At 44.0% G+C, this 17528-nt stretch overlaps 1 protein-coding gene across 15 annotated transcripts in view; it reads left to right on the forward strand.

Annotated features, from left to right (window-relative positions):
• Mrgn1 (Mahogunin ring finger 1) overlaps positions 1-17528 on the forward strand; it is a 153430-nt gene that overhangs the window by 18309 nt on the left and 117593 nt on the right. For all 15 annotated transcript variants that reach the window (XR_011228478.1, XR_011228479.1, XM_069324537.1 and 12 more), the window contains 3 exons: positions 421-659; positions 15855-16039; positions 16764-16918. Coding sequence is in view for 13 of the 15 variants with exons in the window: in XM_069324537.1 (XP_069180638.1) it covers positions 421-659; positions 15855-16039; positions 16764-16918 (579 nt within the window). In the remaining 2 variants the exon portion in view is untranslated. The remainder of the gene's footprint in view (positions 1-420; positions 660-15854; positions 16040-16763; positions 16919-17528) is intronic.

Genomic DNA, 17528 nt, shown 5'->3' on the forward strand with positions numbered 1-17528 from the left:
CCAAAATTGTAAATTCCTGCCCATTATGCACCAGCAGTGTTGTACTGTACTTGAGACATCATAAAGAATCCCCTTTATGATACAAGATATTCCTCAAGGACATTATGTCTGATATGTTATTGATGAGATGGTTCATTCGCTTTGAGCATCAGAGGCTTGAACTCAGGCCTCAGAAGTGATGTCCAACTGATGTCCTCAGACTGATGTCCAACTGACCAGGCTGTGGATGCTTACAATAAGGAAGGTTCTCATATTGTGAGGATCCATGGCTTAACTGGTAGGACAAAGGTCATGTATTTTTGAGTCCCAAGTTTGAGCCTCCGATGACCCCAGTGAATGAATTATTATTACCTACACTGTTGTGGATTGTATCGTATTGATGAAATATGCTTGTTAATTAACTCTAATAATAATTTCCAGTTTCCATATCCAGCACCGACTGCAAACGAGCCAAGCAAAACGTTGAAAGCGCTCATTAACATAAGAAAGGAAAGTTTACGATTTGTGCGCGCGCCTGATGAATCGGCTACCCTAAAGGAACCAGATGACACCACCGCAGTATCCAGATTTAACATAGAATTCACGTTTGATTGTGATGTGCGTTGTGCCATTACCATCATGTACTTCTGCTCGGAAGACATCACAACAAGTGGCATGATGTAAGTACAGAAGTGTCATGTGGAATTAGTTTTAATCCTTATAACTCTTTCATGGTTTCTCCCCCACACCTTTGTGTTGTGTCTCCCTTCATAAAATCCTTTGTGGATCTGACTCTTTTAACATGTCTTGTGTCTTTGTACGCTCATTCTGGCATCCTGAATGGTAGTTAGGAATTTATTCTGTGGCACAGATGGTGGCACAGTATACAGAGGTACCTTGGTTTTCGAATTTAATCTCTGTTCCCAGAGACGGGTCATAAGCTGAAAATTCACAACCTGAAATGAATTTTCCCATAGCAAATAATGTAAATGGAATTAATCCGTTCCACACTACCAAAAATATTAACTTCTAAATACATTTCATACATAATACACACAAATATTTTGTATTGTTGTATGTACAAGTTATAGTTTGCCTTTATTGATGACTCTTGTTGGCGTTTGGAAGACGGTGAGGAGCGGGGAAGGAGGAGAGGTGTTAAGTGTTTGGAAGGGAGTTCCCGTCCATTATAACATCAGGCAGTGATGACCTCTCTGGTGTACTCTCTCCCCTACGTTTTGCAGAAGTACCACTAGGACCTGGTTGTGGGTCTCTGCTTGCTTGTCTTACTAAGAATTTGTCTAAAGACATTTGTTTTTCCCTACATTTTAACACTTGTTTGTAGTGAGACATGACATTGTCATTTAAAAGGTCAATGCAACGGCCTGCTACAGCTTTATCTGGGTAAGTTTTTCAACAAAATTTTGCAGTTCTTCCCATACTTTACACATGTTCTTAATGAGGAAAGGACATCCTCTACTGCCTCTACTCACAACTATTTTCTTAGGTTGAACCTTACCACTGACTTTCTTGGGACCCGATGGTGTGATTATATATAATAATTATTTTTATGTTCAAAAACCAAAAAGGCAGAAAAAATGAAATTATTTACAAATAAATCAAGCAGGATCGTCACTAAGTGGGCGGCTTGAGCTAAATTGAAGCGGGGTCGCCCGTACCACCAGGGACCACGCACTCGGTCGACCCGTACGTGTATCAACAAAGTTGCAAGGCGAGGCAGAATTCGTAACCCGGTTTAAATTTTCCAACAAAATTGCGTTCATAACCCAAAATATTCGTAAAGAGGAACGTTCGTATCCCGAGGGTCCACTGTATTGCCTTCTGAGCTTGGTGCTTTTGTTTGATAATTACATTCTCCATCATAGCTTGTCTGTCTACCACAATGAAATCACAAGAAGTTAATATATCTTGAGAAAATATTGAAGCCAGGAGAAATATGGGAGCCGGTCGGCCGAGCGGACAGCACGCTGGACTTGATCCTGTGGTCCTGGGTTCGATCCCAGGCGCTGGCGAGAAACAATGGGCAGAGTTTCTTTCACTCTATGCCCCTGTTACCTAGCAGCAAAATAGGTACAGTACCTGGGTGTTAGTCAGCTGTCACGGGCTGCTTCCTGGGGGTGGAGGCCTGGTCGAGGACCGGGCCGCGGGGACACTAAAGCCCTGAAATCATCTCAAGATAACCTCAAGAAGGCACATGATGGGTTAAACTTGCATCCCTTACTTCATGTAAGTCATGAAGTTGTTCTTGTTGAGAGACTTTTACCCCATCATAATTCTCTTGGCAGCTTGTCCTATTTTCTTTTATTATTTGAGAATATTGCTTGGATGTTAAAGATTGTAAGTGGCATCAAATTAAATATTTTAATTGCCATATTTACCTTTGTTTAACTAAGAGCCACTAACGCTAGTGGCCTCAATGAGGACAGGAAGCTGGCAGCTGGTTGAATGCCAGCCCCTCCCCAATTTAACTTGATGAACACTGCACCTAAGACTCTTCCTTAAATGAAATCATTTAAGGAAGCACCTTCAAAGTTGCTATTTTCACTTCATTAGATGTAATATGTTATGTTTTTATTATTTCAAATGATAGAATAGACTATTGGACACATTTTGACAGCAATATTCCCATAGAAAGAAACCATTGTTAAGCGTAATGAAATGCCTCTTTTTTTTGTGGGTTCTCAGTGGTTCCCTGTTGCTAGCTACCTGGATAACTCCGCCCAGTTCGAATCACATGAGCTTGTGAGTCATTGTGAATCATTGTAAGTCTTCCAGGGATCAGAGGCCTAAACCTGGCCCACTTTAAAGAGGCACAGCGAGCAAGAGGATACTAGATCACTCAGATCAAGAAAAGGCCACCAGAAAAGTAGTGCGAGATGAAACGGACAACAGTAAGGTAAAAGAAACCTAAAAAATTTGTCCCCAAAACCTTCCACCTAGTCATTGAATCAGCCCCTTCCACTTAAGGTTTCCCAATGTCAGCAGTCAGTTTAAGGTTGTTCTCCTAAGATCTTCACTAGCTGGGGGATCCAAAACAGAAAACGGGAGAGTACAGGTACGTCACTTTCGCGAGCCACTTCATTTTCCAGTACAACAATTTTTGGCCTTATGTAATGCATACACGTGAAAAGCGTCTTTGTTCATAGGAGGACAGGCTGCGTTGAACGATTTACTAGCTGCTAGTAGCAGCTGCATGCCTCTAGATGGCTATGCACCCACCTACTGGACCTGCCGCACTTGACACATCAGTCATTGAACCTGAAAGATGGAGCACTGAAATCCTTGAAAGGGGGGGATGGGAGGGGTCCAAGGAGCCACCAAGGTCCCACCAGAAAGAGGCATTTCCTTGCATTCAATGCTGAATTTCTAGGACTCGTATGGTGGCTCCCTATTGCTATCTCATCATGGAGAACAAAAGCAGAATTGGAACTTGTCAGATGTGGAGGAGAGCCTCAGAAGTAATCCCAAGAAGGAGGGGGAATCAACAATGAGTTTCATAACCTGGAACCACACAAGCCCAGCATGGATCAGGAACATTCACAAGGTACCGAGCCGCTAGCACTCCGTTGGACTGAGAAAACCATCACGCTGGAATATAGGCCATTGACATGTTCGAGAAAATCTTGCACATAGCCGCAAACTTGTGAATAGCACGGCCCTTAAGGTAGACTGCAGGCTGGCTAAACTTAATGACACTACTTATGACCTGATCCAAACGTGTTTCATAACACAGGACTAGGGGACGCTTGAGTCTACAAACAAAGCATCTCCCGACACACCACTCGCAGCACAAAGGTACAGTAATGGCCTCAAACGGACACTAGCTTCAAAGTGTTGTACAACAAAAAGTACTGTCTCCACTCGATCATCTGGACTATATGGGAAGGACCCCCAGCCGGATTATCACATTTTTCGGATAATGGTACTTTTTCACCTACGAGTCCAAAAGTGACCATTTCCAACTATTTTTATACTACAAACAACATAATTTGAATTGCCTTGCCACATATAATTATTAAACATTCAACTAGAAACCTCAACTTACCGTGTTGGTGTTCGTCTTCTTGATTGATGCCACACATCTTGAAGTTAAAAATTCTTAACAATTTAAGTAACCTATACTAACACAACACTAAAATTAACACTTAAAATTACTGTACAGTTCATTAAGCTAAGTTAGTTTTGACTGCCAGCTGCTGAAGCCTCACTGGTTAAAGGCATTTGGGTTGCCTGTGAGGCCTCACTTGTTGAAGGCGCTTGCTTGCACCTCACTTGTTGAAGGCGCTTGCTTGCACCTCACTTGTTGAAGCGCTTGCATGCCCTCACTTGTTGAAGGCACTTGGCTTGCCTGTGACGCCTCACTTGTTAAAGGCACTTGCTTGCGCCTCACTTGTTGAAGGCGCTTGGCTTGCCTGTGGTGCCTCACTTGTTGAAAGCGCTTGGCTTGCCTGTAATGCCTCACTTGTTGAAGGAGCTTGGCTTGCCTGTGGCGCCTCACTTGTTGAAGGCGCTTGGCTTGCCTGTAGCGCCTCACTTGTTAAAGGCACTTGGCTGCCTGTGACACCTCACTGGTTGAACAACACGTAACTTGTCTTTAATTGCTAGGACAATCTTCTTCCTCTTAACACTTCCAGAACGATTGATGCTGCTACCAGACATAGTCTTGGCCAAAAATGTTCAAAGTTACTATGAAAATAAAAAAGTTATTTAAAAAAATATTTCACTAATGGAGCAGCACTGTGACGCCGCACTGGTTGAGGTGTATAACAGTAACTTGTCTTTAATTGTTAGGACAACTTTCTTCCTCTTAACACCTCCAGAACGATTGATGCTGCTACCAGACATAATCTTGGCCAAAAACGTTCAAAGTTACTATGAAAATAAAAAAGTTATTTAAAAAAATATTTCACTAATGGCGCAGCACTGTGTATAACACGAGGGACGGACGCACATGGGTTGACCAGTGTTGGACCGGTCCACTTGGGGTGGGGCAGTTATAGCACGTTACGTAGGCCGCCAGGCGGAAAATAATTCACAATATTTTTGAAGGAAACTTCAGCCTGTGCACAATGCTTTTAGGAAACTTATTTATTTGTTATTACATAATTACTAGTACTTATTTCATTTGTTTTTGGCTAATGATTAATTGTTCTAAAATTAATGGTATTTCCTGTACCCAGGTGGTCCCTCCCAACACCACCCACCCACCCCACCCCCTCCTCCACAGTGCGTCTAGAGCCACAGATGGGATTAATACGGTATGGCCGTATTTTCATCCAGCCAAACCAGCTTTTATCCGGTTCCTGTGGCCATTTTGGCCGGATATTGTGATAACTTTATCCGATCACGATTTTGACCAGTATAAGGGCGTTTTCCGGATGTTTGAATCCCGGATAATCGCGGGGTTACTACTGGGAAAACGGGACATCATAAGTGTAACTGTCATCCTGCAACTACACTTAGGTAATAACTTTAGGTAATTACAACAAATGATGGACCCCTCACTGAACCAACCTAGCATCAATCACCAAAGGACCTGCCTGGAAACAGGGCTGTCTCATTCTGAGCCAGAAAAGGTGCATGCTGTTAACAAAGAAAATGACCTAGACCAAAATAACAAAAACATTGCCTCAGGAGATGAGCATAAAACTCTTCAACTCTTGCCTGAAGCAATAGCAAACAAAAACAGTGCTTTGCAAAAATAATCCTGGACTGAAAGGATAATGGAGAACAGAGAGGACAGAAAACCCAGAACCTTATCCAAAGTCCAAGAAGGCTCGATAGGAGCACGAGTAGGCTTAAGGCAAAAAAATGGCCAAAACAGCCTACAAAAATAATGTGAACCAAAATATTAACATTGGACAACAATGACAGTGGCCAATGACGGACAGCTTATATGGTTTGGCCAGAGCCAAACCATATAAAGGAATGGGAAAGGAATGGTGCCCAACCACTTTTTTTTTTTTTTTTTTTTTTTTGAGATATATACAAGAGTTGTTACATTCTTGTAGAGCCACTAGTACGCGTAGCGTTTCGGGCAGGTCCCTGGAACACGATCCCCACCGCGAAGAATCATTGTTACAACCAAGTACACATTTTACTGTTGAGTTAAACAGAGGCTACAGTTAAGGATTTGCGCCCAGTAAATCCTCCCCGGCCAGGATACGAACCCATGACAAAGCGCTCGCGGAACGCCAGGCGAGTGTCTTACCACTGCACCACGGAGACTGCTAGTGGTAAGCTTCCAATCTTACCTTCCAATCCCCGACTTGGAAGGTCGGGGATTGAATTCCGACCTGCATGTAGCGAGACCGTTGCTCTACCGTCCAGCTCAAGTCAGGGCTGGACGGGGAGCCACCAAAAAGAGTCTTTAAAAAAAAAAAAGTGCAGTTGTAAATATTTTGTTAGATTTTGTGTAAATGGTTCGGCACTGGTTTCTGGGCGACGACCAATTACATGGATGCTTCTGGGCGACGACCAATTACATGGATGCTTCTGGGCGACGACCAATTACATGGATGCTTCTGGGCGACGACCAATTACATGGATGCTTCTGGGCGACGACCAATTACATGGATGCTTCTGGGCGACGACCAATTACATGGATGCTTCTGGGCGACGACCAATTACATGGATGCTTCTGGGCGACGACCAATTACATGGATTCTTCTGGGCGACGACCAATTACATGGATGCTTCTGGGCGACGACCAATTACATGGATGCTTCTGGGCGACGACCAATTACATGGATTCTTCTGGGCGACGACCAATTACATGGATTCTTCTGGGCGACGACCAATTACATGGATGCTTCTGGGCGACGACCAATTACATGGATGCTTCTGGGCGACGACCAATTACATGGATGCTTCTGGGCGACGACCAATTACATGGATGCTTCTGGGCGACGACCAATTACATGGATGCTTCTGGGCGACGACCAATTACATGGATGCTTCTGGGCGACGACCAATTACATGGATGCTTCTGGGCGACGACCAATTACATGGATGCTTCTGGGCGACGACCAATTACATGGATGCTTCTGGGCGACGACCAATTACATGGATGCTTCTGGGCGACGACCAATTACATGGATTCTTCTGGGCGACGACCAATTACATGGATGCTTCTGGGCGACGACCAATTACATGGATGCTTCTGGGCGACGACCAATTACATGGATGCTTCTAAGAAATTCATGAAAGTATAGTAAAACTAAAAAGATTATAATAAATAACTAAAAGATTAGTTGATCATCTAGAGAAAATTAGTTTTGTAAATAACAGCAGTATGGCTTTAGAGATCAGAACTCATGCATAACAAACCTTCTGGAGTTCAACAAAAGGATGGAAAGATTGCATTTTTTAGACTTCCAAAAAGCCTTTGACATACTGTACATGTAATGTACAGTACTATGGAACATACGTAATGTTCAACATTACTACATAAATTTGAGAGTCAGGGTGGGAGCAACCAGAAGAGCACTGAAATAGGTGAGAGAGTACCTAATAGAGCAGGAAACAGTTACAGTGATGTGGGGGGGGGGGGGGAAGGGGGGACCAAGAAATTGGAAAGATTGGGGTAACAAAAGGGACAAAAGGAGTCTCCAAATTATTGGTAATAAGGCCTATGTTATTTGAACCAATCCACAAGGGCCGTGATGAGGGTTCGAACCTACATCCGAGAGGATCTCAGATGCCCCCTAATCATTCGTGGATTTGTTCATTTGATGCATCACGCTATTGTGATTTTTATGTGTAACCTATATTATTTATTTTGTCAATAACCTAACTTCTCTGCATGCACATTTTATTTCACTGAAAATTTGTGACAATCCTGCCACCATGGCTTAACCCTTAACATGCTCGGGGTCTAATATCCTGCTATCCGCACAGGCGCATGTCATTTTGAAAAAAAAAAAAATTTTTTTTTTTTTGCTAATCTGTTAAGTTCTGTTCACTGATCACGGGAAAAATAAAAAAAAAATTCTATTGTACTTACTTTTGTTGCAATAGAGCCGAGAAGCTCGGTGATGACGTCACAATCTGCATGTTCGCTCATGCAGTACACGCCCGGGAGGTGTTGCGCGCGGTCCTCAAACAGCCAGAGTTGCCACAAATATATTTTCGTGCTATTTATTTACAATGTCTAAGCGCATTTTATCTAATTTTTTTTCACTAATTGTGTTTCAAATACTGTTTGAACATATTTTGTATCAATAATTGTTGCATATTTGAGTATACACAGGCGCACACAATTGTTTTCAATTACGGCAATATAATATGTCATTACAGTCTATTATATTGTATGTTCTGCTTATATTTGTATATATTTACACACACGCTATCTGCTTATATGTTTACATATTTACACACTCGCACACGCTATACACACTTTGAAGCACACTTAGAAGATTTCTAGACTGTGGTAGTCATTGAAGCAGTCGACAGCACATAATGGGATACCACACGTTTCACACCATGTTTGCACAAGCTTCCGTTTCTTGTCTCTACGTGTCGTTGTTTTACACACCAAGCAATCACGTTGGGCTATTGCACGCTTCACACCAGGTGGCAAATACTTAAGTTTGTGTGCTAGGAAGCCTTCAGTGTGAGCGAGGCGTGGAGTACCAGCATGCTGCAACAGTGGGTTTATGATGGGCCGCTGAATACCTGGGACATCTTTTGCAAACTTTCCTAATAACTGTATTGCAGCATCAAATACAAAGTCACGGAAAGTGGGCTTACGTCCAGTTCTCACAAGGTACATGTTGAAACAGTTCAGCATGCTCATGTCCACAAGAGGGAAGAACACTTTTTTCGTCCACCTACATGTCTTCCGCACACACTCTGCAGTGCCAATCATCATGTCTGATTTATCAATCAACCGCATGTTGATATTATAGTCTAAAACACAGTCTGGCTTATATAGTGGTGCATTTGTTTTATGGCTCACTTTCCCACTGTTCACCATTGTTCCATCATGAATTGTTGTCAACAAGTTCACCTCTCTTTTGTCTTTCCACCGAACTGACAGAATGTTATCACTTTTCCTTCTCTGACACTCACCAACTGCAATGTCGTTGTCAAACACAGGCATTTCCCTTCGTTGTGGCTTTACTGTACCAACCAATCCGGTTCTATTTTCTAGCAAGAACCGAGCTAGCAAGGGACTTGTATAGTAATTATCTGTGTATAAAATGTGTCCCTTGTTCATCCACGGAGCCATGATGGTCTTCACTACACTCCCCGAGAATCCATGTTCGTCGTTACCGGGAATGTCTACATCACTAGCCGAGTACAGAATCATGTGTAACACGTATCCTGTCTCACAATCACAAAGAACAAAAAATTTCAGGCCAAATCGGTTTCGTTTTGAGGGAATGTACTGTTTGAATGGAACACGTCCCTTGAAAAGTATGAGAGATTCATCAACCACCAGCTTCTGTGCTGGTACGTAAAAATCTCTGAATTTTCCAATAACATCGTTCATGTAGTGCCTCACTCGCCACAGTCTATCATCAGGTGTTCGGTCCTGAACACTTCCAAAATGTAGACACCTGAGGAGTATCTGAAACCTGTCTCGTGACATATATTTCCTGAATAAAGGTGTTGGTATTGTCTTGTCCTTGCTCCAATAGTCATTTATTGCATGTTTGTGACAGTGCTTCATCAACAAACAGAGTGCCAAAAACACATACATTTCCGCCACTGTGGTATTTTTCCAACGCTGCAGTCGTGAAAATTCTGTGATTTCCCTCTCAATCAGGTAAGCAGCATGCAGGTTCGTTTGGTGTACAATGTATTCCATGAGTGGTTCATCATAGAATGCTGTAAAATATTCCATCTCAGCCATGTCCTCACCTTGATTAGGGAAAAGGTTTGTAATCCCTACATCTTTATCGTCAAAGTGAGGAATATTAGGAATAAAATCGTCACCATCACTCCACTCAAGTACACCAGGCGTCCTGCGAGATGCAGAGGAAAGACGGCGAGGAAGCGATGCATACCGGCGACCAGGAGCTGAATACCGTCTGCGAGAAGCACGGCGGCTACGTGCACGTGAGGTGGGTGCACGTGAGGTGGGTGCACGTGAACACGAGGGTCTTGGTCCCTCATGTGGTGCCATGCGATGGTGCTTGGCCGGGCGAGATGCTGCTGACGCGACAATTTCTCGCCCAGTTACACCACTGGTACCAGCCACAGGCTCAATAAAACTTTGATCTGAGTCACTAAACCCAGAAAAGGAGTCACCTCCCTCTGACTCGTCACCCTCAAACAGAAAATATCCACAGGAACTGTGAGGTCGTGGTAGAATTGGGGTAGAAAATGGGCGAGGAGGCATGGGAGAGCGTATAGGCCTCGCCATGGCATGGCGGTCATTCTCACTTTCACTGCTGCTGCTACTATCACCCGACAACTGTGTATAATCCTCATCGTTGTCTGAATCGTCAAACACACTTTCTTCACCTTCAGAGAATAATTCGTGGGCTATTTGCTCTGGGGTGAGGGACTGAGTGGTGCGTGCCCGTGAGGCGTTTGACCGTGCGCTCGCCATGGTGACTCTCGCTAAACTGAGGCCTCCCATGCCATCGGATCGTGAGCTGGATTTTTTTTTCAAAATGGCCGCTGTTTACTAGAGCCCCTGGGCAGCGTATGGGACCCCCAGCTACACCGCGGGCCATTCAAATCGTGCGCGGTACCCATACACTTCATATGAAGTGAAGCGCAGTTGACTGGTAAAACGATTTACACTTCATATGAAGTGATGCGCACTTTAAGGGTTAAAGTATGGGCAATGCTTCGGCCGTGGCTGACACTACGTTAACAGCAAACACAAGAAGAAAGTTCATTTTGAGCAGATAATAGACCTAAGAGAAAAAGTTTACTGGTGAGGAATGATGTGTGCTCTAAATTCAAAGTGAGAAACTTTTTTTGTTTTCTTTAACCCTTTAACTGCGCGGCCTATAAATATGACATCCCCCCAGTGCGCAAGAAATGAAACCTCGGGAAAAAATTCTTTTTTCTTCTGAAAGTGTCAAAAACCCCTCCCTGTATATGGGTATAGCAACGGAAGCTCGAAATTGTACTTACTTTGGCTGCTATGGGGTCCGAAAGGTGGGGCGTGACGTCATCATTCCCGTGCGCCAGAGCAGTATGCTCCCGGGGCCAGTGGGGCGGCCGGGGAGGGGTGCGCAAGTTGCCGCGAATATATTTTTGTTCATTTTTTGTGCACAGTTCCAAACACATTTTATTTGTTTTTACGTGCTAATCCTATGTATAATGAACACGTACACTATATTATGGCAGTAAAACATCCCTACTGTCCGAAGACACTGTGTTACATGCATGACACTTGTGTACACATATGTTGCACATATTTATCATATATCATGCTAATTTATGTGTATATACAATCTATTTACACACTATACACTGTCACACACTATATACATTCACCATCAACATACTCAGAACACCGCGAGTGTGAGCAGCCACACCCAGCCAGCCCTCCCTCACTCCAACATCTTACTCGCCAACATTGCTCCTCCCACTATACTGTTATTGTATTTATTACATGATTTACACATGTTATATATACCTATCTGCTTGTTTTATTTACCAGAACTATGCAAGTAACCCAGTATTGTGTCCAAACAGTACAGTGGCCACCATACACTGCATGACAAATCACACAGCAGACAGCAGACGACGCTATGATTACGACGTCACCTCCCTCACCAAAATAGCTCCTCACAACATACTCCTGGTGCTGTTATTACACTATTCACACACACTGTATATATTCGTGTACTGTGTGTTCCTCATAGTGAACCACGAAGCTAGTACGGTGAGCAAAACAAAGAGTTACTGCCACAGTGAGGCTACCTCAATTCTCTCCCTTCTGCCCTCCATCACCAAAATTCCTCCTTCCTACGCACAACGCTCATTATAACCACAATCCTGGTCACTAATATCTGTAAATGAATAATTGACCACAAGTTTATTTTGAAAAGGAACCTAAAAAGTTGTTTGAAGATTCCTAGATGGACGAAATAATGCTGTGGTGCTGTGGCTAGCGCTGTGAACATCGTGAACAGCATTGAATCACTGATATTTGAACATTGTACCCAGTCATTATCACACTCAAGCTCTTCTATAATACTATTATGGCTAAATAAAACAGATTATATATATATTTTGACAATACTGTATTAGGCGATGCTGTGGTCACATGCTGAACAGCAGTGCTGTACGCTCATGCTGCGAGCTCCAGCCTTGGTTGCTCACTCACTACTGAGGCTCTGACACCCGGCAATGTGGACCATGATTTTTTTTAAGATGGTGTCTGTTTACAAGAGCCCTGAGGAAGCTGATGTGAACCCCATGTAGCCGCGGGAGTTTTGAACCGAACGTGAAAAATAAAAACACCCGGAGGCGCGTTGCGCACCCGAAGCCTGGGCCTGCAGGCGCGTTGCGCAGTTAAAGGGTTAATGCTGAACAGAAGAGCATTCATTTCCTGTTATTCTCAAAGTGTATTTGATGCGGAAGAGGAATATTAGTGAGTCGGGATTAGGTTAGAAATACTGTAAGAGTAATCGGGCTCAAGTTAGAAATACATGTAAGAGATGCCAATCCGGATCCTTGTTAACCTGGAACTTTAGGTAATCTGGACAAAATCGAGTCCGAGTTTTGTTTGTCAAACTTCACGAAACTCGGACAGAAATCTGAATTACTGAGAGTTTCGGCCAGGTTGCTGAATGTAGTTGGGAGATCTATACTCACCAGAAGAATCCATAGCAGCTGGTAGTCAAAACTGACCTTGCCAACCGACCCTAACCATGTGCATTTATGTTTATAGCGAGTTGAAAGAGCTGGAATTCACAAGTTGAGAAAAGTTTGCAGCCATATCATGGGATTGAACCCATCAAATAGATGGGTTCAATCCTGATATATAAATCAGGACTGAACCCTGGATAGATAAATCACATTCTAATGATGTCTTGAGCTTTCTCTAAAAGCTTGGCTCTAAGCATCTTGACATCTGCTTCCTCACTCGATTAACACCAACATGTACACTTGGGCATCAGCCTAAGATTGAACATGACATAACACTTTTGACTCTTGGCACATAACCTTGTGTAGATGCAGTGAATAACACCTTGGCAAGTAACCTTGTATAGATACAGGTAATAACACCTTGACTCTTGGCGCATAACCTTGTGTAGATGCAGTGAATAACACCTTGACTCTTGGCGCATAACCTTGTTTAGATGCAGTGAATAACACCTTGACTCTTGGAGAGTAACTTCATATAGGTACTGTGCAGTATAGTATTTATTGTATAATATGTACATGTACATGTACAGCACAGTATTGTGATGTCTTTAGTGAAGCTGAATTGCGAACAACTACGTTCATACCCTAAGATGATCAAACGGCTGCACAGTATTTACCATAAGTCACTGTCGTGGAACCTATCCAATTTTTACAAAAATAATCTAAAAATAAATTTTGCAAAATTTTGTTATCTGGGAGCTATCCAGGCTGATAAGGATATCCCTAACTTTTGGCATGAGTCTTCTTGAGGTTATCTTGAGATGATTTCGGGGCTTTAGTGTCCCCGCAGCCCGGTCCTCGACCAGGCCTCCACCCCCAGGAAGCAGCCCGTGACAGCTGACTAACACCCAGGTACCTATTTTACTGCTAGGTAACAGGGGCATAGGGTGAAAGAAACTTTGCCCATTGTTTCTCGCCGGCGCCTGAGATCGAACCCAGGACCACAGGATCACAAGTCCCGCGTGCTGTCCGCTCGGCCGACCGGCTCCCTGAACTGAACCTGAGTCGATGTGGGTGGAGTTCTAGGCCTACCGGGGACCACGACCAGAATCTGGCCCCCTCAGAGAGGCACGAGAAGCAATGGCCTATAGAAATGCACATGGGTTTTTGGAACATTCTGTATCTGCCATCGACCGGGACAGGCACCCAGAAAGGTAATCGCCCCAAAACAAACCCCTATTCTGGTGAAAACGGCAAAAATAGACAAGTGGACAGAATTCCCCAAATGAAAACGAGCAAACAAGCATGACTTCACACGAGCCGCACCGCATGTCTGTCATGTCTTCAAGAGGAAACTAGATTGTTTTCTTTAAGGAGTGCCGGACCAACCGGGCTGTGGTGGGTATGTGGGCCTGAGGGCCGCTCCAAGCAACAGCCTGGTGGACCAAACTCTCACAAGTCAAGTCTGGCCTCGGGCCGGGCTTGGGGAGTAGAAGAACTCCCAAAACCCCATCAACCAGGTATCAACCAGGTATATCTGCGAAGCTTCCCCCACTGCGGGAGGGGGAAGGGAAAGAAAGCCCCAGATCCCCGCGCCGGCGATCCACACCGTAGTTCTTCTGCTGACGGGATACAGCAAAGTCGTATGGCTCTAGCTCCGGATTCTTGTGCTGTGCTGTCCCCCGTTTCAGTACTGCTCTTACGGTGACGAAGAATGAGACTGCTGCTTTCTGGAGGGGTCCTTGGGTTGTTGGTGCTTGGTTGGTCAGGCTGGGGATGCATCATGTGTTTTGTCCGGTTGCGGCCCTCCGCCGTTATTTGCGTGCCATGGCTTCTTGGTCCGGGGACCCACTTTGGGTTGATCCGGTTTCCCTTCTTCCCTGTTCGCGGGTACGGGTCTCTCACGTCGTCCGCAGGATTATTAAGTCTAGCCAGCCTGCGATCTATCCCAGTGCCCATGACGTTCATAAGTTTGCTGCTCTTGCTTCCGTCTTTGGTAACATGTCCTGGGCTGACATTTGAGCGCTGGGCTTTTGGCGGTTGAACAGGGTCCTGGCTGCACGCTACCTTGTTAACGTTCCTGGGCCTAGTCGGGCCTTGTGTTGCTTTGGGTTGGTGGTTGCAGCCAATTGTCTTGACTTTGAGTCAAGATGTGAGCACCGACCGCCTCTCAGGTAAGTCCCATTCTTTTGTCTTTGGTGAAGTAGCTCTGCGGAGCCGTAGGGGCTCCCCTGAGAAAGAATGTACTGAAACGCTATTTTCTGAGTGAGGCCCGGAGGCTCCCCAGTAACCCTCCCTCCCTCTCTCTGGTCGGCGGTTTTACGTGTATTTTGATATCCAGCCTCAGAACTGGGGATGTGGATCGCCGGAGCGGGGGTCTGGGGCTTTCCCCTTTCCCCTCCTGGGGAGGGGGGAGCTGCGCAGACGTGCGGCGCAGCTCGTGTGACGTCATTCTTGTTTGCTTGTTTACATTTGAGGAGTTCTGTCCCACTCGTTTGTCTATTTTCTTCATTTTTACCAATATAGGGGTTTGTTTTGGGGCGCTTACCTTTCTGGGTGCCTGTTCTGGTTGATGGCAAATATAGAATGCTCCAAAATCACATGTTCATTTCTATAGGTTATTGCTCCTCGTACCTCTCTGAGGGGGCCAGGTTCTGTCCGTGGTCCCTGGTAGGCCTAGAACTCCACCCACATCGACTGATGCCAAAAGTTAGGATATCCTTATCAGCCTGGATAGCTCTGGGGAGCTTCTGGGACTCACCCAGAAAATGGCATTTCATTACATTCAGCGCTGGTTTTTTTGGGGAGGGAAGTCTTGAGGAATTATCTTTGTAAAGTATCAGAATATTACTGCATATATTGATGTAAAAATTCAGAATTTTGCTGCATATATTGAGACAGAATATGGTGGTGGTGTTCTGTTTTGACACTTTACTTACCTTTTAGAGTGTCTCTTTATATCACTAGTAATATCATCTAATGTCATTGCATTTTTAGTCTAATGACTAATTGAACTGAATTTTAATTTATAGCTTGAACTGTGTTGCATTGTGTATTTTGTTTTGCCACAGCTACACTCCCCGTGACCCCGTCATGAACTCGGAGACATATCATTACAAGCGAGGAGCGAATCAGCAGTTCTCGCAAGTGTGTCACGTCTTTGATCCTTCTCTGTATCCTGAGGAAGAGCTGTTGTATAGCTTCGACCGAGAGATTTTGCCTATTGTGATATATTGCGTAGCAGAAGAAGGAGAGGGTAAGTTACTTTCAAATATAAATACTGTACACAGTTTTAGATTTTGAGTAGAGTGATGAACTTGCTTTTGAAGATTAGATACCTTCCTATAAGGTACACTAAAACATTAAAAAAGTATTTCAGATATCCTATTTAATTGCTCAAATCATAAAAATGTGATGTATCTATGAGAATATATGAATATATTGTGGTCATACAATAAGATCGAACCCTCATCCTCGGAATCCCAGTTGCATGCATTACTGTGTAAATGATCCTGAGGTAACTCAACATGCTATGGAGGGATATTAAAATTGCTTAAATTTAAGGGGAAGTTACATAGCGTGTTTCTTCATGTAGCCAACAGAGAAGAATATTGTATACCGAAGCATGTTGAGTTACCATTCCAGAATGGACCCAGAATTTGGGTCCTGGTAGTACAGTCGGATTCATTCTCAAAGCACAGTCGAGACTTCTGGGTTCGCATCCTGGGCGAGACAGAAATGGTGGGGCACATTTCCTTTCACCTAATGCCTCTGTTCACCTTGCAGTAAGATAGGTACTCAGGAGTTAGTCAGCTTGTTGTGGGGTTGCATTCTGGGTGGGGTCAGTAATTTGACCTTGAAGGGGGGATGGAGGCCTCAATATAAGCCTAACGTGTATGAATACACACTGGCTTCCTGTCTCCCGACACAATGAATTCATTTCAATGAAAATAATATCATGCACGTTTTTATTTTTACAGATCCTCGTCAGTCGCACGTTACATTTGCAATGGTGGAGAGACACAGTGATGGTTATGCTCTCAAACCTCTCAAACAGAAACTATTTGTGGATGGCCTCTCCTATCTTCTTCAGGAGATCTATGGCATAGAAAACAAAAATGCAGACAATTGTAAGGTCAGTATTGAAATATTTGCTGAATTTGTAATGGAGGAAGGGAGTTATGAGGAGAAATTGCCAAGCCATTACAACTATGTAGCACTGGGAAGGGGTCATGATAAGGATTTGGGATGGGACGTGAGGGAAGGAATGGTGCCCAACTACTTGGACAGTCGGATTGATTGCCGACCTGCATGAAGCAAGACTGTCGCTCTACGGATGTGGGGGACTTGCTAGAAAGGCTTGAAATGTGACTCGGTGTCTGATGGTTAGAAAGGGTAGATTAATATACTAACTTGATTTGGTTTCCCAAAGTTGGGGACAGGAAGCCTGTTATGTTTGTGGTCATCCCTAGGCCAATGGCTGCTCTTTTCCCTAGTTGCAACCTCCAACAATTTTATTGTCCCAGGGTACCTATTTACTGCAAGCTAGGTGAACAGCGGCATTGGGTGTACGGAAACATGTCGTCTGAAAATTTAACTTTGGCCCAATCAAAGAAAATGTAACTTTGGCCCAATCAAAGAAAATGTAACTTAGCCCAATCAAAGAAAATGTAACTTAGCCCAATCAAAGAAAATGTAACTTTGGCCCAGTGAGTAACTATGCCGACTACTGTGCTCCAGGTCAC

This window comes from Procambarus clarkii, chromosome 14 (assembly GCF_040958095.1).
Source record: "Procambarus clarkii isolate CNS0578487 chromosome 14, FALCON_Pclarkii_2.0, whole genome shotgun sequence".
Lineage (NCBI taxonomy): Eukaryota > Metazoa > Arthropoda > Malacostraca > Decapoda > Cambaridae > Procambarus > Procambarus clarkii.